Source organism: Trichoderma aggressivum (genome assembly GCF_033847375.1).
Source record: "Trichoderma aggressivum f. europaeum strain CBS 100526 chromosome Unknown scaffold_037, whole genome shotgun sequence".
Taxonomy (NCBI): Eukaryota; Fungi; Ascomycota; class Sordariomycetes; order Hypocreales; family Hypocreaceae; genus Trichoderma; species Trichoderma aggressivum.
This window is the reverse complement of record NW_026946403.1, coordinates 339,437-360,887: the sequence shown is the minus strand read 5'-3', so window position 1 is coordinate 360,887 and position 21,451 is coordinate 339,437. Positions and strand designations below refer to the sequence as shown.

General features: G+C 51.8%; 6 protein-coding genes across 6 annotated transcripts; 3 read left to right on the top strand and 3 right to left on the bottom strand.

The window, feature by feature from the left end:
* Positions 1–1,369: 1,369 nt before the first annotated feature.
* Triagg1_8034 (uncharacterized protein) lies at positions 1,370–4,523 on the top strand (the record flags this gene model as incomplete). Its single annotated transcript, XM_062902836.1, has 6 exons — positions 1,370–1,468; positions 1,520–1,929; positions 1,990–2,139; positions 2,197–2,290; positions 2,348–2,430; positions 2,639–4,523. 6 exons carry the CDS (start codon positions 1,370–1,372, stop codon positions 4,521–4,523), a joined length of 2,721 nt encoding a protein of 906 aa, XP_062753114.1.
* A 75-nt stretch (positions 4,524–4,598) lies between these two features.
* Positions 4,599–5,915, bottom strand: Triagg1_8033 (uncharacterized protein; the record flags this gene model as incomplete). The annotated part of the gene is made up of 5 exons (XM_062902835.1): positions 4,599–5,195; positions 5,283–5,433; positions 5,487–5,503; positions 5,573–5,686; positions 5,754–5,915. 5 exons carry the CDS (start codon positions 5,913–5,915, stop codon positions 4,599–4,601), a joined length of 1,041 nt encoding a protein of 346 aa, XP_062753113.1.
* Positions 5,916–7,320: 1,405 nt separating this feature from the next.
* Positions 7,321–10,101, top strand: Triagg1_8032 (uncharacterized protein; the record flags this gene model as incomplete). Its single annotated transcript, XM_062902834.1, has 5 exons — positions 7,321–7,378; positions 7,677–7,713; positions 7,772–8,106; positions 8,333–9,707; positions 9,813–10,101. The coding sequence occupies 5 exons, from the start codon at positions 7,321–7,323 to the stop codon at positions 10,099–10,101; spliced, it is 2,094 nt and encodes a 697-aa protein (XP_062753112.1).
* A 1,180-nt stretch (positions 10,102–11,281) lies between these two features.
* Triagg1_8031 (uncharacterized protein) lies at positions 11,282–12,299 on the bottom strand (the record flags this gene model as incomplete). The annotated part of the gene is made up of 2 exons (XM_062902833.1): positions 11,282–12,065; positions 12,133–12,299. 2 exons carry the CDS (start codon positions 12,297–12,299, stop codon positions 11,282–11,284), a joined length of 951 nt encoding a protein of 316 aa, XP_062753111.1.
* Positions 12,300–14,688: 2,389 nt separating this feature from the next.
* Triagg1_8030 (uncharacterized protein) lies at positions 14,689–16,234 on the top strand (the record flags this gene model as incomplete). Its single annotated transcript, XM_062902832.1, has 2 exons — positions 14,689–15,469; positions 15,543–16,234. 2 exons carry the CDS (start codon positions 14,689–14,691, stop codon positions 16,232–16,234), a joined length of 1,473 nt encoding a protein of 490 aa, XP_062753110.1.
* A 679-nt stretch (positions 16,235–16,913) lies between these two features.
* Triagg1_8029 (uncharacterized protein) lies at positions 16,914–21,247 on the bottom strand (the record flags this gene model as incomplete). Its single annotated transcript, XM_062902831.1, has 3 exons — positions 16,914–16,953; positions 17,020–20,884; positions 21,097–21,247. 3 exons carry the CDS (start codon positions 21,245–21,247, stop codon positions 16,914–16,916), a joined length of 4,056 nt encoding a protein of 1,351 aa, XP_062753109.1.
* Positions 21,248–21,451: the final 204 nt, after the last annotated feature.

Sequence of the window (21,451 nt, the reverse complement as noted above, 5' to 3'; positions counted from 1 at the left end):
CGCCAAACCCGCCCAAACAGCTGCGCATCTCCAGTGGATCGCTTGTCGCTCTTCAGGGGCTCGGCGGAGAGGGCGAGTGGGGGGGCAGCTACATCCATCCGCTGAGTGCTTGTACCACTACGTGCTAGCGGGCAATATCTTACAATTACCTATGCTCACTGAGCTTGTTGGGGGGGCTGGCGGCTCACAGCTTCAATGCCTCAACTTCGAATGCTTCCATGCTTTCAATGACAGCAGCTGATGGCTGGGGGCACAACAAACACCCATGGAATTGCTACTAGTGCCCGCAAGTAGCGGTACCAGCGATGGCGTACCAGTTCTTCGGCTAGCGCTGATCGATACCGCCTGACGCTGCAGATGCGGTACGTGCTGCTGGCGCCGTGCTCAGTACAAGTACAGGTGCGAGTCCATAATTGGCCTCTTACGAGTACATCATGCCTGGGCCGCCCAGTGGCCGCATATACTGGTTGGTACTTTGGCCTTGTACCTACTGTGCTCGCCCGAAGCGACCTCAAATTTCCGCGCAATATCTCGACGCCTGGACAAGCGGCGCGGCCGTGTTTCGCATGCCTTTCCTTGCGCGTCCTGCAATAATTATGCCCTTCTGCCAGTTGACTTTGTGACTTGTATCTTTCCCGGTCGACAAACTTTCGGCCTTCTCCACAATCCGCCTCTCCGGAGGGCTGCAGCCCGTTGCACGTGCAGCCCGTTCATGTGACTTCCCGTTCATCTCGCGTCGCGTGCCCAGAGATCCATGTCAAGCTTTTGGCTGTGTTTTAGATGTGAGTGGAGATTTCACACCCATTCCGCCAGCCCGGCTGCTCGTGTCCTATCGCGCTGCCACAAGCCGCTTCTTGCTATCTGCAGGGCATGATCACGGGCATCTTCCTTGACTGAGCTGGGACGTCTAAGCTCCAGAGCCGATGAATCTGTCTCACAGCCTTGCCGATCCAGCCTCGCGATCCGGTAAGAACGTCGAACGAGGAACTACCAGGTACTGAACTGCTGCTCAGATAGTAGCTGATATCTGAGTAGTTGGGTGACTCTCTTACGTTGAGTTGCCTGTCTATATATCCGTGCCCCAGAAAAGCAAAGCATGTTGTGAAATGTCGTGCGGGCATATCAAGCCGAAATGCCCTTTCCTTTTTCTCACGTCTGCGATTTGTTGGAGGCATCTTACGCACTAGCAAAAGCTCGAAAGTCCAGCAACTCGGCACTGATTACATGGTGTTCTCAACATCGCAGTCTTATTGATGCGCCAGACGCCAACCTTGCAGCCTTATTGTCCACATTACTCCCTGAAAAGAGGACGGATAGGGTGTATTGCATACAAGCAAACAGCCTTGAGCGCGTCATCGGACGTGGCTTGATGCTTGGCTCATCTCGTCTCAAGGAACTCTCAATTTATAAGCAGCCGGGTCTTGGGTTGGATCTTGCCGATTGTGTAGAGCGTATTTTGACTGTCACTGTAAGCTATACTCCCATCGCCGAAAGGGTAGTGGCATCTAACCGTCTCTAGCCGAACCCAAGTCTTCCAGAGAGACTTCAAGTCACTGTTGAAGAAATTGACGAAGCCTTGCATTCCATTGCAGCCCAGGTAAGATGGAGCTCGCCATCTATACGAGTTCCAGAGGCAACCATTGCCAAACCGCCCGCTCGGAGTGGCTTGGAAGCTGCCTACAGACGACTGACTGCGAGAGAAGCGAAATGGTTTACACGACTGGTTCTCAAAGACTTTCAACCACTGGTATTTGATGCACATGAAGTTTATCGCTTGTGCGATCCTCTGCTGCCATCAATTTTGAAAATCCGTGAAGATTTTACAATTGCCATCAAAACCATGCAGCAGTTGAGGAGAGATATGCGCTCTCTACACCCTGATGAATTATACATTGAGCGGAAGCGACTGTCATCAATCAAACCACAACTGTCAGTCAAAGTTGGGAGGCAACAATGGTTTAAAGCTCGAAGTATGAAACATTGCATCAGTATGTGCAAGGGTGGTGTAATGAGCGTCGAAGCAAAGGTGGATGGAGAGTACTGCCAGATCCACGTTGATGTTAGCAAGGGTAGACGCGGTATCCAAATCTTTTCCAAGAGTGGAAAAGACAGCACCGAAGACAGAGAGCGATTAATCGGGTAAGTACTCTTGAAAAAAATGTGTTTTTAAATCGGAAAAGCTAACGACTGGAAAAGGATCATCATTGATTCATTGGGAATAGGAAAGGCTGGATGCGATATCAAAACCGAATGCATATTGGAAGGAGAATTGGCTGTTTACAGCGAATCGGTAGGCCGCCATCTACAGTGAGAGTGTGACTCTGCATTGGCTAACTCCTATATATAGCAAAAGAAAATCCTACCCTTTCATCATATTCGAAAACACGTTGCCCGTCGCGGTCGATTCATGAATACAGGCCAGGACTCACCGTAAGTAAGCCCCTACTTGCGCTTGCGATGATTGGATATAGCATCCTAACTTGACCAGCCCGAGGCCTCACGAACACTTGATGATAGTGTATTACGATATCTTGCTTCTCGATGGCCAATCTTTGTTACATGTTCGGCACTCGGAAAGATTCAAGCTGCTCGAGAAACTAGTTCGTTGTGATAGGGGACAAGCTGAACTCATACAAAGGCAAATTATCAACACTAGCCATCCCATGGCAGTTTCAGCGCTGCGAAATGCTTTCGCCAAAGTTATTACAGACAGGGGCGAGGGGTTGGTATTAAAATCAGACCAGCCTTATTTCAACTTTGAGAGTGATGGAACACCGTTTACAAATCACTGTATTAAGCTCAAGAAGGACTACATCGGCCGCTTTGGAGAGGTTGGCGATCTCGCTGTGGTTGGTGCTGGATTCAACGCCGCCAAAGCGAGGTCGTACAATATTGAGAACCTCAAGTGGACTCATTTCTATGTGGGCTGCATTGACAACAGAGAGGAAGTAAAGCGATGGAATGCCAAGCCAGAGTTTACTGTCGTCAACGTTGTTGAGCTTAGTGAGGCCATGCTCAAGACATTTGCATTGTACACGAACCCAAAGCCGGTACCAGTTAGAGAAAACGTTGAAACTAAACTGAAGGCTGCCGCTGGGGCTCAGCCCACGCCGATGACTGTGGCATTTACGAATCCTCCCGTTTTTGACATGAGATGCTTCAGCTTTGACAAAGCAGGCGACACAAATTGGTGGAGTTTACGGTTCCCGTCCGTTGCAAAAATTCATTTCGATCGAGATTTCTCTGATGTGCTCTCATTTACTGAGCTACAAGAAATCGCAGAGCGCGCCACATCAGCACCTGACTTGGAAGATAGTCAGGATAATCTTGCATGGATAGCAAAACTAGAGCAAGCCGATCCAAGAGGAGTGGCTGTTGACGCCGCTACGCAGTTGACAGCAACAACGATGCCAACCCCATCGCCGAGACGAGCCTCTCATAATTCCTCAGAATCTCTGCCTCTGGTCAGACACGTTACTAGAAACTCTCTAGAACGATCCCTTGAATTGCTGGGTGCCCCGGTATCCGAGTCCCACAGACTTGCCGCATCACAGCCATCCCCCACAGCACATCTATCGAAAACAATCCCCAGCCTTGGTCATGAAAGGAAACGCATTACCTTTGCATCAGCCTTGTTTTCTCCACCAAAGAAACGCTGCCAGCTCTCTAGAGATGAGGAGTTTGAATCAACATTTCTAGATCGCAAACCCGTATCCGAATCCCCAATACGACGTCCATTGGGAGAGATAGATGGCAACTCTACGCAGAAGCCCCAGAAATCAGAGTGCCCTTCGGCTGCTTGCCAACCTGACAATGAAGATTTGAACGCCTCCCCTCACCCCAAGCAGCCTCAGGTGAAAGAGACGGATACTAGCATGCAGAAAGATGCTGCATTTCAACCGGCGGGGCTGTCATCTTCTCTTTTGCCATTAAATGATAGTGCCATCGTCATACCAGATAGCGAAGATGAGGATGAGACTGACAGTGATGCCGCTACCCAACCACTAAACCCAGTCCGAAGTAACGATGAGCAACACAGTCGCGATGTTGGACTGGAACGGAGACTTTCGGGGGCAAGGCCTGAAGAAACCGAAGCCATTTGTCAATATGCCGGTCTTGATTGCCAGCTAGTTAATCGACTTGTTCTGCTACCGTCCTACTTTCACAACCCCGATGGGGCCGAACCGTTGCTCCGAAAACACGGACTATCAAACATCATCCGAGATGTCGAAGCCTGGATCAGAAACGATACAACCGATACTTCTCAGCTGCCAGACAGCCAGACAGGTCGTAACAAGATTCTGTTTGTTGATACGGTAGAGAGGGAGCAAGAGACAAAGGCCCTGCTGTCTAAACTGGAGAGCATCCGTGAAAATATCCCAGAGGAGAGACGCGAATGGATAAGCGTCTTTGATTGGAGGGTGCTGAACCATCTCGCCATTTATGAAGACGCGAAGACTACGAAGAAATATTACGATGGATTTCATGATCCGTGGCGGCGTTGGTATTCAGGGTTGATTTGAGGTCAACTTTTTTAAAGCGTACATGTGAACACGAAGGGCATATTATCTATATAATTCTTAATTAGATAACAGGCCTCACGGCTTCTTTTCATCATCGTACAAAGTACCGTAGCTCGCCTTTAATCTCATAAAGAGATGCTCATTCGCCGTCATTACCTTCCTCTCAGCATATGGGTTCTCATTCGGCGCGCTCTCATCCGGAATGAAGTTCTTGACTCTTTCACTAGGCACAGGCTCCAACGCCACCGATCCCGCCGGATGACAGAAGAAGGCAATCGAGTAACGCGGTCCCGCGCTAGTCTCGCCCTCTACCTTGCTTGCTACATTATCAGATGGGAAGACCACTCTGTGGACGGTGCTTCTGAACAGCCCGTTGGTCCAGTAAGAAAGCAGGTCTCCAATGTTGATCAGAATAGGGGGGCTGGGATCGTTCTCTGAGCCTGGAGGGCAGACGGGGACAGGGGCCCAAGAGCCGTCTTTCTTTTGCAATTCCAGTCCTGCCTGACCTTTCAGCCGGAAGAGTAGCGTAACGGAGCCGTAGTCAGAGTGTGCGCCGGCACGGATATCATCGCTGGAGCGAGAGGTCTGGTCAGGTGGCGGGTAGCGGAGGAGCCGCAAGATGGAGCTGGATTCGCCGTTGGTGCTGTGTGCTGAGGAGAAGAAATCGCCCACCTAACAGACGGCCGTGCCGGTGTTAGACATTCAATGAGTTTTAATGAAAGGACTATCAAGGCTGAAGAGTGAGTGAGAGTGACGCACATCGAGGCCTATTCCGAGTAGGTGGAGGAGCTTCCGGCAGAGTTTGTGGCATGAGTCTGCAAATGCGCTGACCTGTGGCTCGTCGGCGGCGATGGTGGGCGGGAGGGGCTGCTGGGCTTTCCCATCGATGAATTCGCCAAAGTTGAAGGCCCTTTACATGGTGAGTTTGTGTTGTTTACATGGATAGGTATGAATAATGCTTACTCTTTGAAGTCCCCGACCTGATAAGCAACGACAAGATATCGTTAGCCAGTCACCGATAACATGTGTAGGATTTATGAAGAGATTACCTTTTGGTGTTTGGGGTCTAGAGTCTCCGAGTGCATGCCAGACCAACCGCGGTTATTCGTCTGAATAGTGCACGCCTGCTTCTCTGCGAGGGGAGCATCAAACAGCTTCCGAGACTAAACACGGCACCCAATGTCAGATTATGAATGAAGGTAAGAAATGCCTGCTTCAGAAGACTATTACTAGTGCAAAGGCCCCGTCAATGCTGCTGGCAGATATATCGGCTCCGAGATTTCTTATGTAAATGAAGCCGTGCTCGTGAGCGGCGTCAACCAGCTGCTTAGCGACGACATCCCGGTCACCAGAGATGTCGATGATGGGGATGTTAGCAGTAGCAGCAGCCATGGCTTTTCCCTTGGAATGTGAAATCAAGTGTGGGAGTTGCAGTAGAAGGCAACTGAGGGAGAAGAGTCAGTCAGCGATATCGTCTTACGATCTACTCAAGTGCCCTTATCTTGGACGGCACATAGCGTCAAAGTATTACGGCTAGCAGTTCGGCGTCGCTTGAATGTTCCGGGATCGCTGCGATGGCTGGATTGGGACACCCCGCTATGCGCTTGGAACAGGGTGAATTTGTTGTGGCGGGGTCGAGGGAAGCTTGGAGCTTTGCCGCTAGTTGGGGGGGAGCTTGTAATTGATGGTAATAGCTCCTGTGTGGTAGGCGGGAGGCGGGAAGTGTGCTGTAAATAAGAGGGATAGTGGCCCTTGATTGTAGTGCCTAGTCGAGGTTGATCTTTACGAACAGGCGAAGTAAACATCAAATACATCCAGCATGGTGGCTGTGTTGGAGGTTTAGATGTGAGTAGCCGAGGTAGCCCCAGATAGATCATGAGATTTGATGAGAGACTGTGCTTTTGCTGTGCTGTGCTGTGCTGTGTTGTGCCCACCAGCCACCCGCACACATGTACTATGGGTACTCGCACGTACACAACGAACCAAGCCACACTTCTGGCCCTGTGCGCGCCACACCGCTGGATCCAGACCAGACGTCAAGAGGGATCGACCTACCTTAGGGGAACTGTGTAGAAGCGAAACCCCAAACAGCAGAGCAAACCAAAGCCGCCAAACCTCCCTCTGCCGTGTGCGCTTGCTTACCTTTGCATCTCCACCGTGCAGCGACCGCACTGTACCTGTACCTGTCCTTGTCCTATCCTGTCCTGTCCTGTCCGCTACTACTACCTGTCGGGTACCTTATTGACTCGCCTCGCTTCACATCCCTCGCCCAGCTCTGCTTACCTGCGCAGGGCTGAACTGAACCTCTCCATCGACTTCCTCGGGTGCGGCTGCTGGGGACGTTTGTCTATTTTCATCTTCAACTTTGTTTGTCTCGCCACGGGAAAGCGAGCCTTGCCCAAGCCTTGCCGCAGCCTTTCGTACACGGCGTCTGCGTGCTGCTGTCTTGTCTTCCAACGAGCCTGTCTTGTTTTCTTTCCTTTTCTCTCTCTCTCTCTCTCTTTTTTTTCTTCCCAACTTTCCAACTTCTCGGTGCGCACTGGCAAAGACGAGCTTTCTTTCCTTCGATTTCGTATCCCGGCCAACCCAGAAGCCCTTGCACGTCGACCACGCCGATCCATCCTCCCAATTCCGCCCGCATCGTCGACTTCTCGCCCTCTTCCTTGTCTCTCTTCGTCTGACAGCCGCGGGTTTTCAGCCTCGTCTTGAAAACACCCCATCCCACCCCCCGCCGTTCCGAGTCGCATAGCGAAGCCGATAGTCATATACCTGTTTGGTTCGAGGAGGCTTGCTCGAGATGCCTTGTGAGTCCTTTCTTCGTCTCTACACAGCCGCCTCTGAGCTCGGCGAAGCAAGTGTGTCGTCTGCGCGTGACTCTTGTTGCGCTACATTGTCATGGGCCTTGGGCCTTGGTCCGGCCACTCTTCGGGTCGTCGCCATGGGCCCATATGAGATGCCATAGCTGCAGATGATGCCTATTTTGCTCTTTGATGCTGCCTGCCGCCCAATTGGCAAATTGGTGGCCGTTTTCAAGGATAGTGCTTCAACGCTTCTTTCGGGACGTTGTTGCATTGGGAGCCTCATGTCCATGCCCATGCATTTTCGCTGCTGATAAACATGTGGCATAATCACACAAGCTAATTCTTGCCATAGTCCTTGTGGAGGATTCCTGGATCAATGCCCAGGCTAAGTACGCTCGCTTTCCCTATACAAACTCGAACTGAGTGTGCTAACTGCCCGCTGATCAGCACCTATGACATTACCGAGCTCGAAGATTGCGCCATTGCCGTCGATGCTTCTTATTACCTGAGTCTTCTCCTGGACACCCAACCTTCCCACGAGCCCCTGCTCACTGCGCTCGGCGGGTTGACCGGTATTCAGTTTAATATTCGGCAAAATCTAGACCTTTGGGACAAGCATCGAATTATCCCCTTCTTCATCTTCGACGGCCAATCCATCGTTGGGCAGGATGAAATTGCTCTTAAGCGAGGCAGAGCCGCGAACCAGAAGACGGATCAAGCATGGGAGTTGTACTCGCAGACCGAGGCCGAGCAAGCTGTCACTGCATTTGGAGCCAACCCAGGTATGTCCATCCTACCCCGGACAAGGTTCTCTTGTTTGTCTGCACCGGGGATAGATTCGCTAATCACACTGAGAAAAGGTGCCTATCAGCTTCAGAATCTTTACCCTGTTTTGCAAGGCATCTTGAAAGAGAGGGGATTGCATTTTTTGGTGCCTCCTTTCAACGCCTGTGCTCAGGTTCGCTTCCCTTCGTCCCCCTTGAACTGCATGACCATGTCTGACGATAGGAAAGCTGGCCTACTTTGAGATGATCGACACGGATCAATGCGCTGGTGTCATGGGTCCCCAAGAACTGCTTCTCTACCCTGTTCAGGACTCTGTCATTCGAAACATGGACTGGGACGCTGGAACAGTGACCGCCATCTCAAAGAAGAGGGTCATGCGTGCCCTCGGAGTTGGCGAACCCATGTTTGTCGACGCCATGCTCATGACGGGAACTTCGTTCCTCCCCCCATTTCCCCCACTGCAAGACACGGCCATGTATCCGAATCCGTATACCATCATGGACGCTGTTAACATCTTGCGGACGTCAGAGAAGACGGTGGCCAATGCCTGCGCGTCGTTCAACGATATTTTGCAGGCGCATGATCCCAACTGGTTGGACAAGTACCGCAAAGCCAGAATGGCGGCCCAACATTTCATCTACATCGCCGACAATGGCGAAATTAAAGTCAACGACTTTGAGCGCCTCACGAAAGATAGCCACGAATATCTTGGCCTTCGGATGCCCTCGGAATTGCTTCACTACCTCAATACTGGACTGATTGGGCCTCGTATCCTGAACGCTATAGCACACGGACAGATTATCATTCTGCCAACTTTGGACGGAACTGCTTCGGAGGAATACAAGCAGCTTGTTACCAATCAAATCCTCCCAATCAAGGAACAGGCGCTCGGTCTCGTTATACCCCGAGTCCATAGAGCGGTTGCGCACAAGGACATCACCATGAAGGTTTGGTTTGACCCGAAATATAGGCCTACCATGAATCACAACTCTATGCGACCGCTGCCTTCGACATTGGTAGACACCTGGGACGTCAAAGAGCAAGATCTCCGCCGTTTCTTCCCTGCAGACTTTGCTGGCCCGGTGTATCTGGAAGTGCTTGCACTCGCCAACGAGGAGTTCGTGAAAAAGACCTTTGCTAGAGAGAAGGCTATCAAAGGCATCGACAGCACTAACATGGTGGCATCCGTCGTCATCTGGCGCTTCCTCCATCTCAGGGGATACGTCGACGATTCGCACAAGCTGACCAAGTGGGGAAATGCTTTGGCGACCACTCTTATTGCTATCAGAGACACTATGGAGGATAGGGTGCCCTTTGTAGAAGAGGCTGCTCTGTTGGCGTTTGAATTGTTGCGATTCGGACTGTTGAGCGGCAAGTACCGCGAAGGTGCGCCCGGCATGCCTCGAAAAGGAACAAACGAGGACAAGTCATGCATCATCCTCATTAGCCAATGTGCCTCATTGCTTAAGCTACGGCATCAAGCGTTTGGATACACCGGAGCATTGAATAAGAGCCTATTGGGATTCCGGGCACTATCCACGACCGTACGCGAGGCCGATCGCGACTTGGTCGAAGCGATTGTTGCATCCATGTTCTTGTATGGACAGTGTAACAGGGACAGGACCGATCAGCTAGAAATCAGCCAAAAGTACGAGCGATCCCCCCTTTTCATATCTCATTCCCAGTAACTAACATGACACAGGTTACCCTTCTGGCAAGAACCAGATATCGGGCTTGGCATCGCGGCTTTGACCTTCTTTGACGATGAGGAAGCCGGAGACGACAAGGAGGCACGAGCCGCTCGGCTGGAAGCATTCCAGCAGACTTTCATCCCCCTAGCAGAGGCATTCCCAGAAGATTTGCGAATTGCCATTGACTTTGTCAGTGCCCTCAACCAGGGCGTGCAGACGCTAAATGATGCCTCTCTCCCCGCAAACGAGAAGTCTGCCTGGACAACAGCTCAAGACTACATCAACGCACGGCCATTTTAATACGACAGACACGTTAGATGCTTTGATATCACAGAAGCAGCCAACAAACTTGGCTAGAAAAAAAATTAGAAAAAAAAAGGGAGTCCGCACTATTATGGATAGCTTCTTTAGATACCACCCTGCACTGCGTTAACATTTCCATGGCATTCCACAAACAGTTACACCATAGAGTTAAAAGGTATTCTCTGGAGGACTCGGTGGGACAGGGAACCGATTCATGCTTTTTGAGTCTCGCAGTTCACTCAGGTCTCGATTTGGGGGGGTTTGTGTAAAAGAATTTTTGGGGAGGGCCGGCAATCAAAAGTTATTTTACTCATGGTCGATTGGTATGGTATTGTTCTATGTGGGTTGGAGCAGAGGGAAAGACGCGGCTGTCGGGGGAAACCGGGACGTCTCTAGCAGGCGAAGGCCTTGGGAAGCGAGAATGTGCAAACAGGCTTAAATAGCAAGTTGAAGGTGTTTGCGTGTTCAGGTGGCTTCTCGCGGTATATCTATGTGACCCAGAGGTGTGTTGGTGAGAAAGAGGGTGGGAGGGGAGGACTCGATATACCTTCTTTTTTTCTTCTTTTTTCCAGGGGCGGAAGTGTGCCATGTTGAATTGCGTCTTTTGACAGCCCTGGACATTTGACTTGAGGTAGAGCTGCCCCCCGGACTTTGGTCCCAAGATGACGGAAGCGTCGATTCCAAATCAGCGTTTTGGCAGTCTGGACTGGGCAAAGGGGTCAATTTGGTGACGGGGTGTGCCACGGATGTTTCAGCTTTGGTCTTCCGAGAGGGACCCTGGATGAGATGAGATCTGGATTTTCAGGGCTGGGGCCAGCCGAAGAGGGTTGACGTGGGTTTGATGAAAGATGGAGAGAGCGAGCACATTGGTCAAAGGGGGTTTTGATGAGATGGGCAGAGTTGTATGTTGAATAATGTAAATGTAAAATACACCAACCATGGCATCTTTAATGGCGGAGCCTTGTTCTAATACGAAGATGATAATACCGAATGCTTCATCTAAGCTCACGAGTAATTCAAGTGTAAGTAGACAAATGAATGGAATCAGTTTTATATAGAGAAAGGTAAAAAAGGTGTATGTATTAAATAAAAAGTTTGACTCGAATCCTCCCCCTTCTTTTCATCTTTTTTCTACTTTGTGAATTTCATAATCTCTTTCCCAACATGAATTACTCCCTTATGACACCGTAATGGCAATGGGGCCGGCAACAGTAATGTCGTCGGTGAGAGCACCAGTCAGAGGGCCGGCGCTGGAGAGCGACAGGTAGGTGATGCCGGCAACTCCCTCGGGGATCTTGCAGCCATCGGTCTGAGAAAAGGGAGTAAACATGGTGCCGCCGGGAGTGACACCACCAGACGTGAAGGCACAGAACTTGGCGCCGCTAGCAGCGTCAGACTGAAGCTTCAGGACAGAGTTGGTGGTGGTAGGGTCGCTGGGGTTGGCCAGCTTGAGAGTAGGGAAGGCGGTAAGCTTGAGGTTGGAGCCCTCGGGGCAAGACTGGATGAAGGGAGCGGCGAGAGAGAAGACAGCCTTGGGGCCGAGAGGCGCATCAAAGGCCTGGGGAACAGCCGTCTGGCCGCCAAAGACACGGATGGAGCTCTGGTGGCGGGCCTCGATGGTGAGGATGGAGCCGGCAACACCGAGGATGGCGGGAGATGCCAGCAGGGGAGCGGCACCGAGGTAGGCTGAGATGCCGACGTTCTCGAGAATGGCTGCAGTCTGGACCATGGCCGCGGCACTGGTGAAGCCAAAGTTGTAAGTGCAACGCTGGACGGGCTGGATACCGTTCTGTGCGAGCGAAGACTGAAGGATGATGACGTGCTCGGACTCGGTGAAGCCAATGCCCTGGAGGTCCTTGATCTGCTCATCGCTGAGGCCGAGGGCTTTGAAGTCGGACGCGGGGAACTTGGCGAAGCCTTCACGATAGAAGGACTCCTCGAGGTTCTCAAGGGTCAGAGCACTGAGAGGGATTGTGTTAGTCAACTTGTTCGATTTTAATCACGTCGCCAAGTACAAGAGGAGCTTACAATTGAAGAATGTCAAAGTCATTGAGACCCAGAGCTTGAGCAGCAGCATTCTGCCTCTTGGCGACAGTGTGATACTCCAGTTGCCGCTCAGTCAACTTGGGCATTGAGGGGAGTGCGGCAGCAGTAGCAGCCAGGAAGGAAATAACAGCAGCTTTGAAGGAAGGCATCTTGAATATTCTCTTTTGCTCGTCTCTTTCAGCGATTTCTTTCGTTTTGTTTTCGTCAGGTGTTTAATCAAAGTGGTCCAGCCGGGCGGTTGTGCGTCAGAAAAACGAAAATGGTCAAGCCAAATGTAGAAAAGATGTAAATGAACGGAAAGTTGTAAAGTCAAGGATCGAGTCAAATGAATAGAATAGAATAAACGAAGGGTATACCAGCAAAAGCAGGCCAGCGGCTTTTTGACAACCCACGGATAAAAGAAAGTGAATGAGAGACGGATCGGAGCGAAACGATGAAGACCAAGAGAGGAAAGAAAAGAGGTATCCAAAGAGCGCGTCGACAATCTTATATCCCAGAGCCAGCTGGGTAAAATGAGGTTTGGTGGTCAGCCAAGGGACTGCCTAGTCGGTATAAGTCACGATAATAAACCCCAAGGGGCCACCGCAACGTGGGACAAACAGCCATGGCGGCTCCATGAGGATCCGTTTCCTCGCTTGGGTCTGTCCAGAAACCCCAATGGACGGATCCGAGCCTCAAGCGCTTCACCCCCCTGGACACCCAGGTCGCAGAAAAACCGGCCGGAAGCTGCCAGATGCGAAGCTCGTCCCAGCTCCCCCCAGCTTATCCGGGCAGGGTTCCCAGCTCTTTTAGCTCGCCCCCGTCCGTAGTCCGAAACGAATCTGATACACGCGCAAACGCAGCGCCCCGGAGCCAATCTCTTCCGCCTGAAGGGGGACCATTGCAGCCAGGACGTTTTAACTTTAATTATTTCCTTCTTTTGCTGCCCTGCAAGCTAAAAGAGACGGGTTGCATCTGGCCCTTGTTAGCGCATGCGTCATGACCACGGGAGGGATGCTCATGTCGCACGATGCAGAAGCGCCTACTCGTGCTGGAGGCCGTGCGCGCGTCTTTGCTATCGTGAGTTGATGCTAGTCAAGGCCTCCGTGTGCTGGAAGGTATACTCGTATGGCAACTGAAATTGATGTGTCCGTGGTTTGCATTTGCAGAAGCTTTGATGATGATTTAGTCAAGTTGAGGAGCAGTAGCTTAGCAGTACCTTGGTACTAGGTTTAGTAGTACCTGTAGAGTAAGGACACGTGCTTCCAAGTGAAGCAGGGGAAGGTACGGGGAACGGAGCATCTCATCGGAGTTGCTCGCAGTTGATCAGATAATGACCTAGTACTGCTTACATCCATATTCTTCATTTTGCGATTAATCAGATAACTTAGTACCCTACACACGCAGTATCAAAGGTGAGGCATGGGTCCCTAATCAAATACTTCCAGACTCGCCTCTTGCAGCAGCATGACTAGGTCACCCAGCACGAGGCCCCTGCTTCTGCCTCTGCTTCTGCCTCTGCCTCTGCCTCTGCCTCTGTCTCACGGAGGCTCAGGTAGCCTTGACGACACTAACCGTTTCCTCCCATTATACCAGGTTTCCCAAGAAAATGTTTCAACTGTCTCGGAAACCCCCCCAGCCGGACAATCCCTCAACATCCGTCACAGGCCACACGTGCGCCCGTCACACATCAATTCTTTACTCATCAGACGGAGAAACCAGTGCCAGCTCGAGCCGCCAATCGGGTGACAGGCAGGCTTTGTTGTTCTAAGAGGCATCCCCAATGCGGAAAGCCAGCGACAAGAGCTGGAGATTCAAACCATATCCATGTCAGAAGCCAAAAGTACGATAAATGCAGATTCAAATACACAAGAGAGCAGCTATCTGGTATCTAGTAGCCCGACCCAGTGATTCAGCACCCCTGCGAACGATGATGGTATATTTTGTCATGGCGAGGTGCAGAGTATCCGCATTGCATCTCTATCCTTGCTACTAAACCCTCTTTCAGTATTTGCTAATATCGAAACGTATCCCTCCCTAGTACCCAAGAGAAGTTCAACATGTTGCTTCTCATATGGTATGTACCATTGATGTATGAGAATCGGTATGTTGAATACTACCTGTCCAACTTAAGGGCCAGATACGTGTACTCGCTCCCTTGATCTACCCAGTACTTTTAGTATCCGCTTCTAACTGGCTTCTTTAAGTATGGTATCAAGTAGCTAACGGGCACCTAATAGATGGCTTTCTATATTTCATGTACCATGGGTCTTAGTTTGGCACATGGGATGCTGGATACTACCTACTAGGTAGATACCTATCGCAAGAAATAAGGTTCGTCCTCGTTCAAACCCATATACTGCGCCAAAAGCCATGGAAAACAATAGAGTTCCAAGCACGTCACAACTTCAAGCCCAGGACAAAAAAGCTTGATATGCAAATTTTGATCCCTCAGCAAGGAGTATAAATTCACCTTCCAGCCCCTTGTAGCAACATTTTTGGACTCTGCCGCTTTTGTTCCTCTTCTGAGCCCGACGAAGAAAATCGATATACCACAGAATGAAGCTACGCAGCTGGAGACGCTCATGGGAATATCTCCCCCCGGAGATTCGCATCATGATCCTCGAGATAGTCGCAAACCAGAAACATCCCGGCTGGGCTTCACTTGCGTCTGTGTGCAGAGAATGGCAGGACGTTCTGGAAAAGTTCAACTTCCACAAGATATCACTGCAAGTGACCTGTCTCGACGATTTCGCTCTCTTTTCTCCACAGGCGAGAAAGCTTGTCCGCCACATCTATTTCTGTATAGAGTTACCACGATATACGTACAGATGTTGCTGCAAACACCGCTCGCGTCTGGTTGACGTCAACCGTATTGTCACTAATGGGGTACGGAAACTGTTCTCTATCCTCAGTTTTTGGGAGCCGACGGGCAACTTGGCACTAGAGCTCAATGTATATTCTCCTAGCGACTGCGAACATTGGTTCAAGGACATTCATTTGTCCTCGAACAACGTTGAGCGTGAAGGGGACGCAACACCAACAGCTTTGATTGATAGTATGTATTTTGACCTGAAACACGGCTGGGCCAATGGCCAACAACTCGAACCCCCTCCGGATTACGCAGTTCAACGACTCTTTAAGCCTATCCGTCTAGACTTACGAGAATCATCGCCTCAAGTCAAGGCAGTCACTCGCCTCATTATCCGCCGACAACTACGGCGTTGCATTTGCGTAACGTCACTCGCCCGTATGTTCCGCAAACTTATCCATCTAAAGCAAATATCTTATGAGCCATGGTCTTCATATCATGATCCAACCAGAGATATCGATAATAGCGGTATGCACCCACCTTTGTAACAACAATTGCAAAGTTTCAACATCCCGGCCATACCACTAATGCCGAGAGACAGGCTGCGCTTTTGGAATGAGCGGTCTTCCAGATACCGTCAGCAGCTTGATAATCTTCCAGGATTCCTATAGATTCTATACTTCCTTTCCCAGGCGGACAATTGCGGCACCATGGTTCAATCCCGATGATCCTGATGATCCTGATGAACAAACTGTCCCAGTTTTCACATCCAACAGTCTCAAACTGCAACACCTCTCCATCTCCTTCATGATCCCGGCCGAAGCTTTTTTCCGGCAATGTGAATCAACGTGGACCTGGTCGCATTTGCAATCTCTGGCGCTTACATCAAAGCTCATGCGGCACGAAGCAGAGCACCGGCGCGCAGTTAAGGTTTTTCTGCGCCGAGCTGGCGAGGTTGCGCAGCAGATGCCCAAGATGCACACGTTTGTCCTTTGGAACTGCGAAAATTCACACGCCTGTGCATTCATATACCGCGTAGAAAGAGGCACCGCCTCACTCACCTGGCGTGGAACGTGGAACCTCAAGCTGTCATCTCTTGTGGTAGAGCCATGGCAGGTCGTTGCCTCAAAGCGGCAGATGTACTGTTCTAAACTTCAACTAAAGAAAGAACAGGTCAAAGCGGCGATAAAATGTCCCGGTGACGCAATCTATCATCTCAAGCTGCCCTGTCAGGTCATTGAGCCCGCGTCTCTTTGGCAGATTAGGAGGGAAGGACACACCAGATGGTGGTAGTTCAACATACCCTCATCAGCAGCAGCAGCAGTAGTAATCTGCCTCACCATGGAATGGCTCTACTCTCTTCTAGACTCTCCTCAAATCTGCCACTGCCACTACTTTCGCCTACTATCTGTCGTCAAGTTGGAAACCTATAGCGGAATGAAACAGACATCTCCCCATATTAGTAGGCATCATAGAGCATAGAATACACTACATCAACTTCTTACTTGCTTCAGCAAGAAAAAAAAAAGACTCAATTTCTTCTCCTACCTAGTCATAAATGCTGCATCACGTTGCCAAGCCCAGAGGGAAACATACAGCTCAACGTAGTAGTAATATATTACATCGCAACTTAGTAATGCTCATTTCTTCATCTCATGCTTTCCACTCGCGACACATATCAATCATATCTCATTCTGCTCCACCTCCTGCTCAATGCGCTTCCATTACATCAATGCCTTTTTTTTCCCTTTTTTTGCCATTACATGAGATGCATCGCCTTTGTGACCATTAAGTGGCTGCCGCGTAAGTGTTCCTGACTGGTTCACTTTTACCGTGTGCCAGATAATAAATAAGTATATACCACACATCACTGCTATAGCAAATACCTCTCCTCAGCAGCGGCGAGACATCTCCAGCTATCAATCTGCCAATCGCATCGCCACCTCCACTCCCCTTTTCAGCTTCGTCCAATTTACAACGCGTAAGGGTTGAGGGACCGGATGGTTAGGCAACTATTAGACCCCGTCATGTTAGCAAAACTGATACTCTCAAGGCTTCCCTCGTGTAGGGTAACTTACGGTGGGCTCTTGGTGAGGTCCGTCTTCAGGATGATTGGCACCCGGGTCATCTCAGTCACATCCTGGATGTAATCTCCACCCTCTTCGCGTAGAGAAAACAGTTTGAGATACTTCTCCTTGTTCGTCAGTCGAGTCTCGACAGCCTCCGCGACAGGAACCTTGGAGTCGGATCGAGTGCGGTGCAGAGCGCCGGCGTTGGATGCAGATCGTGCTGGTGATCCTGGCACACTCTGCGTAGGTCGCTCAGCCAGCGATGCTCCTGCCATGGCTTCAGTCACATCTGAAGTATCGTCCTCGTCATCATCAAACAGTGCATCGACGTCATCCGTAGAGATTGTGCCGGTGACGGTCTGCTTACGAGCAGCCTCTTCGCGCTCCTTCTTCACACGCTCTGCTTCTTCCGCCTGTCGAGCAGCGGCCAGAGCGTTTGACATTCTCATCGAGGCCGCAGCCTTGGGCCGTTCATCCTCGGGCACGTATGCGGAGCTGGGGACGCCCTTCTCCCAGTAGAGTTCCAGAACACGCTTTTCTTTTCTGAACTCTGCCTTCTTAAGGGGCAGCTGATCGCAGTGCACGCGCTTCTCGAAGCCCCACTCGGGAATCAGCACGTCAAAAGCCGATTCATACACGCAGAGGACGATGCCCTCTGCAATGAGATCGCCGTTGACTTCCTGTCGCTTCTTATCCATGGTGCGGCATGACTCAATGTGAACGCTCTGCTCTTGTGCGTTCTGTGCCGAATCCTTCTTGGTGTTGCAAGCTTCAACAGTCTTCACAAGGTTCTCCATATCGTCAGAAAACTCAACCTTACCCTCAGAAAGGACCGCCTCCAGCTGTCGATGGACGATGAGGTCGGCGTAGCGGCGAGTGGGGTTGGTAAAGTGGGTGTAGAGCGGCAGATTGAGGGTGTAGTGAGGCCACACGATCTTGGCAGTCTTGCCAGCAATGAAATACTTGGCACGCTGCATCGACTTGAGAAGCACCGTCTCCATACCCTTGCGCAGATCGGCATCATCAACCTTGAAGAGGCTGTTCTGGAGCGCCCCGCTTCCAGAGGCGTCGATGTCGTATCCCAGAGCTGTCATGCGCTCGACAAACGTCTGCAGACGTCGTGGGTTGGGGGCGGCCTGGCGACGCAGCAGAGCTTTGTCAGGCAAGCCCTCTGCCAGGCGCTGAGCTACATAACTGTTTGCCTTGTGCATGAGCTCTTCGACAAGCTCCAGAGCCTCGGTAGAGTCAAAGATGTTGTGTTGCACCTGAGGGTTCTCATCATCGAGCTGCTGCAACAATCGGAGAGGGGCGATGGGCTCGCTACCAGCACCCAAGCGGGCTTCCCGGAACTTTTGGGCTACAGCGTGCAAAATCTGAATGGTGTTGATCGGAACGGCAGTGTTATCGAATGTAGAGGCGTCAGTCAGGGCCTTGTCAATATCACTCAGCGACACCTTGCCGGTAGATTTGATGATACTCTTGCCGACCCAGCTGTCACCCTCGGCAACGGCGCCGTTGACGGGGTTCACGGTGAATACAACACTGAAGGCAAGACGTTCCTCGCCTGGCACTAGAGAGCAAAGCTCTCCAGACAGCTTAGGGGGGAGCATTGCGCAGAAACGGTTGATGAGGTGGACCGCGGTACCACGTTTCTTGGCCTCTCGGTCCACGAGAGAGTTGGGCTTGACAAAATGTGTGACATCGGGAACGTGGATACCAATATCAATCTTGCCATCGGGGCGAGAAGTGACGTGCACCGCATTTCCGAGCTCAGCGGTGCCGTTGAAATCAATGGTAAAGACCTTTTCATCTCTGTAGTCGCGGCGCGAGGCAATGGCCGCTTCATCCTCTTGAGCGAGCGACCAATCCTGGAGGCCGACACTGCGCAAAACAGCGTCAGAGAACTCGTCGGATGAGAAGTTGTTGTCACGAAGCAGTGCATCGGTCTCCACCTTAAGGTCACCCATACGGCCCAGCTGCTCCACAAGCGTGCCAAAGGGATGAAGAGACGTAATGGGCCATCTCTTGATGCATGCAACGAAAATGCGATCAGCATAATCCTGGTGTTTCTCAACAAAATCTCGAGGAGCCTGCTCAGTGGGGATAGCAATCAAGGGGACACGCTTGTCAGTAGGCTTGAACCAAACAATCTTGGGCTTGTCCTGCTGGCGGCCATCGTTTGAACGAGAGTTGCCACCTTCTCGGGCCGCCCTCTCGGCTTCCTGCTTCTCCTTGGTAGCTTGGCTGCTGGGTCGAAGAAGACCCAAAGTACCCGAGAACATCTGGCCGGCAACACGCTCAATGACGGCGACGACATGGCCGGCATACAGTGGCTTCTGTTCATCATTGATCTCTTCCTCCTCAACAAGGAGAAGGCTCTGTCCCTCGACTTCGACGTCGTCATTCTTCTTTTGAGTGGGTCGCTGGCGAAGACTGCCACGACGGCGGATTGCTCCGTCAGGAGGGTTGCTATCATCATTTTGTCCGGAAGCTTGGCTGCCTTGGTTGGTGGAGCCGGAGCGGGTATCAGTAATGTCTTTGCGCTTCTTCTTCTCTTCCTTCTCACGCTTTTGGCCCCAAACTTCGTCGACATCCAAGAGCTCAATGGCAACCAAGTCACCCTCAAGGGCACGGTTGCGATCCTTGCTGCCACAGATGAAAATGTCGGCGTCCAAGAGGCCATCCAGGGTAGTGACGTAAGCATCACTGCGATTCTTTTTGTTGACTCGGAGAATACCAGAAACAAGCTGACCATCTCCAAGCAAGGCAGGAAGGGTAGCTTGAGGCAGATAGGGGGTAAAGAGAGTCTTTCGCTGCTGCTGCTGTTGCTGACCAGCAAGCTGCCCGGCGTGCTGCGAGCCCTGAAGACCCTGGAATTGCTGTGTGTTCATCTGGGCAGCTTGCAAAGCCTGAAGCTGGCTGATCTGCATAGGGTTGAGCTGTTGGCCGTACATTTGAGGCATCATCATCTGACCAGCAAGCGGAAGGACCGGAGCTTGGCCGGGATTGAACTGAAAGCCTCCCATAGCTGAGATGGACTGGTTGACTGAGCCGCGGGGTCGGTGGCCGGGCTGGAAGCCCTGGTTCTGGGCAGCGTTGGTGGGCTGATCCTGGCCTTGGCCTTGGTTGCGCCAGTTGCCTTCATAATTTCTGGAACCCGTACGAGCGTGGCCAGGGCCGCGGCGCTGGAATTCACCGCCACTATCAGTGCCAGTATTGAAGGAGCTGCTGCGCAGACCGCCGCGTCCATTGACGGCCATGCTCTGGCTGCGGCCGTGTCCGCCGCGGCCTCCACGTGTAGCTCCCTGGGCTGCGGGGACATCGAGGCTGGACTGAGCGACGGGTTGGTTCTCCTCCTCCGGCTTGTCAGATGTTGGAGCGCCGGCAGCGGGGAACTGGAATCCGGATGTAGTTCGCTTCTGCTGTGCGAGCTCAGCAGCCTTCTTGGCATCGGCCAGGGCCAGGGAGTGTCGTCGTTGATGGCCGCCACCGGCACCGCCTCCACGGCCACCTCTGGAACCAGCGTTCTCACGACCGTGGCTCCCTGGTGCCTCGAAGTTTCCAAAAGTAGACCCGGAAGCTCCTGAGGATGGCGCAGGCGGCGGACCCATGCCCATATTGGGTAGAGCCGACTGATTACGGCGATGTGAGAGTGGCTGGGTCGGGGGACCCAGCGAAACATTTTGTTGTGGGATCTGGTTAGGGAACTGGAAAGCATTGCCCATGGGTTGCAAAGGATTGAATGGAGCGCCGGGGCCGATGGTTTGGCCCGGGGGCATCATGCCCATGTTGACATATTGCTGATGGGTGGCTTGGATCTGCTGCTGCTGTTGTTGCAGGAGCTCAATCTGCTGCTGGATTGCAAGTTGTTCCACTGCAGCACGAACGCATTAGCACTCAATTTCCCATATTCGACGCCTTGGATATTTGCGTTGTGGATGCAGGGGTTTGTGGATTGGCAACGCGGTTGCCCCGCGCCTAGAGCTGGCGGGAGACAAGGGCAGCCACAGAGGGAAAAAAAAAAAAGTTGTCCTCAAGACCAGATAAAGAGAGAGGATGAGAAAAAGTAAAAGATGGATGGCTCACTTCCTGGGTTGGCAAACATGCTCATAAGCGGCGTGAGCTCAGACGGGCTCCTGCGGTGCGCAATGTGCAGTCTGCGTCCAGCCGGCCCATGAACGCCGCCAGTGGCATGCTGGGCAGCTTGTTGCTGCGACGGCTGCTGCTGCTGGTCCATGGCGCAGACAAAGGGCAGCGGAAAGGTGCACGTCGGGTGCGGGCTGGTGGTGAGCGATGCTGGAGGAGGGGGTTGGCGATGGAATTGCCGTGGGCGAAAGCTTTGGGGAGTTTGTTGTTTTGGTCGGGATCGTGGAAGCTCGGCTCTAAGAGACAGTGGCAGGCCCCCGTGGACAGGACAGATTTTGCCAAAGGAGGGTCGATG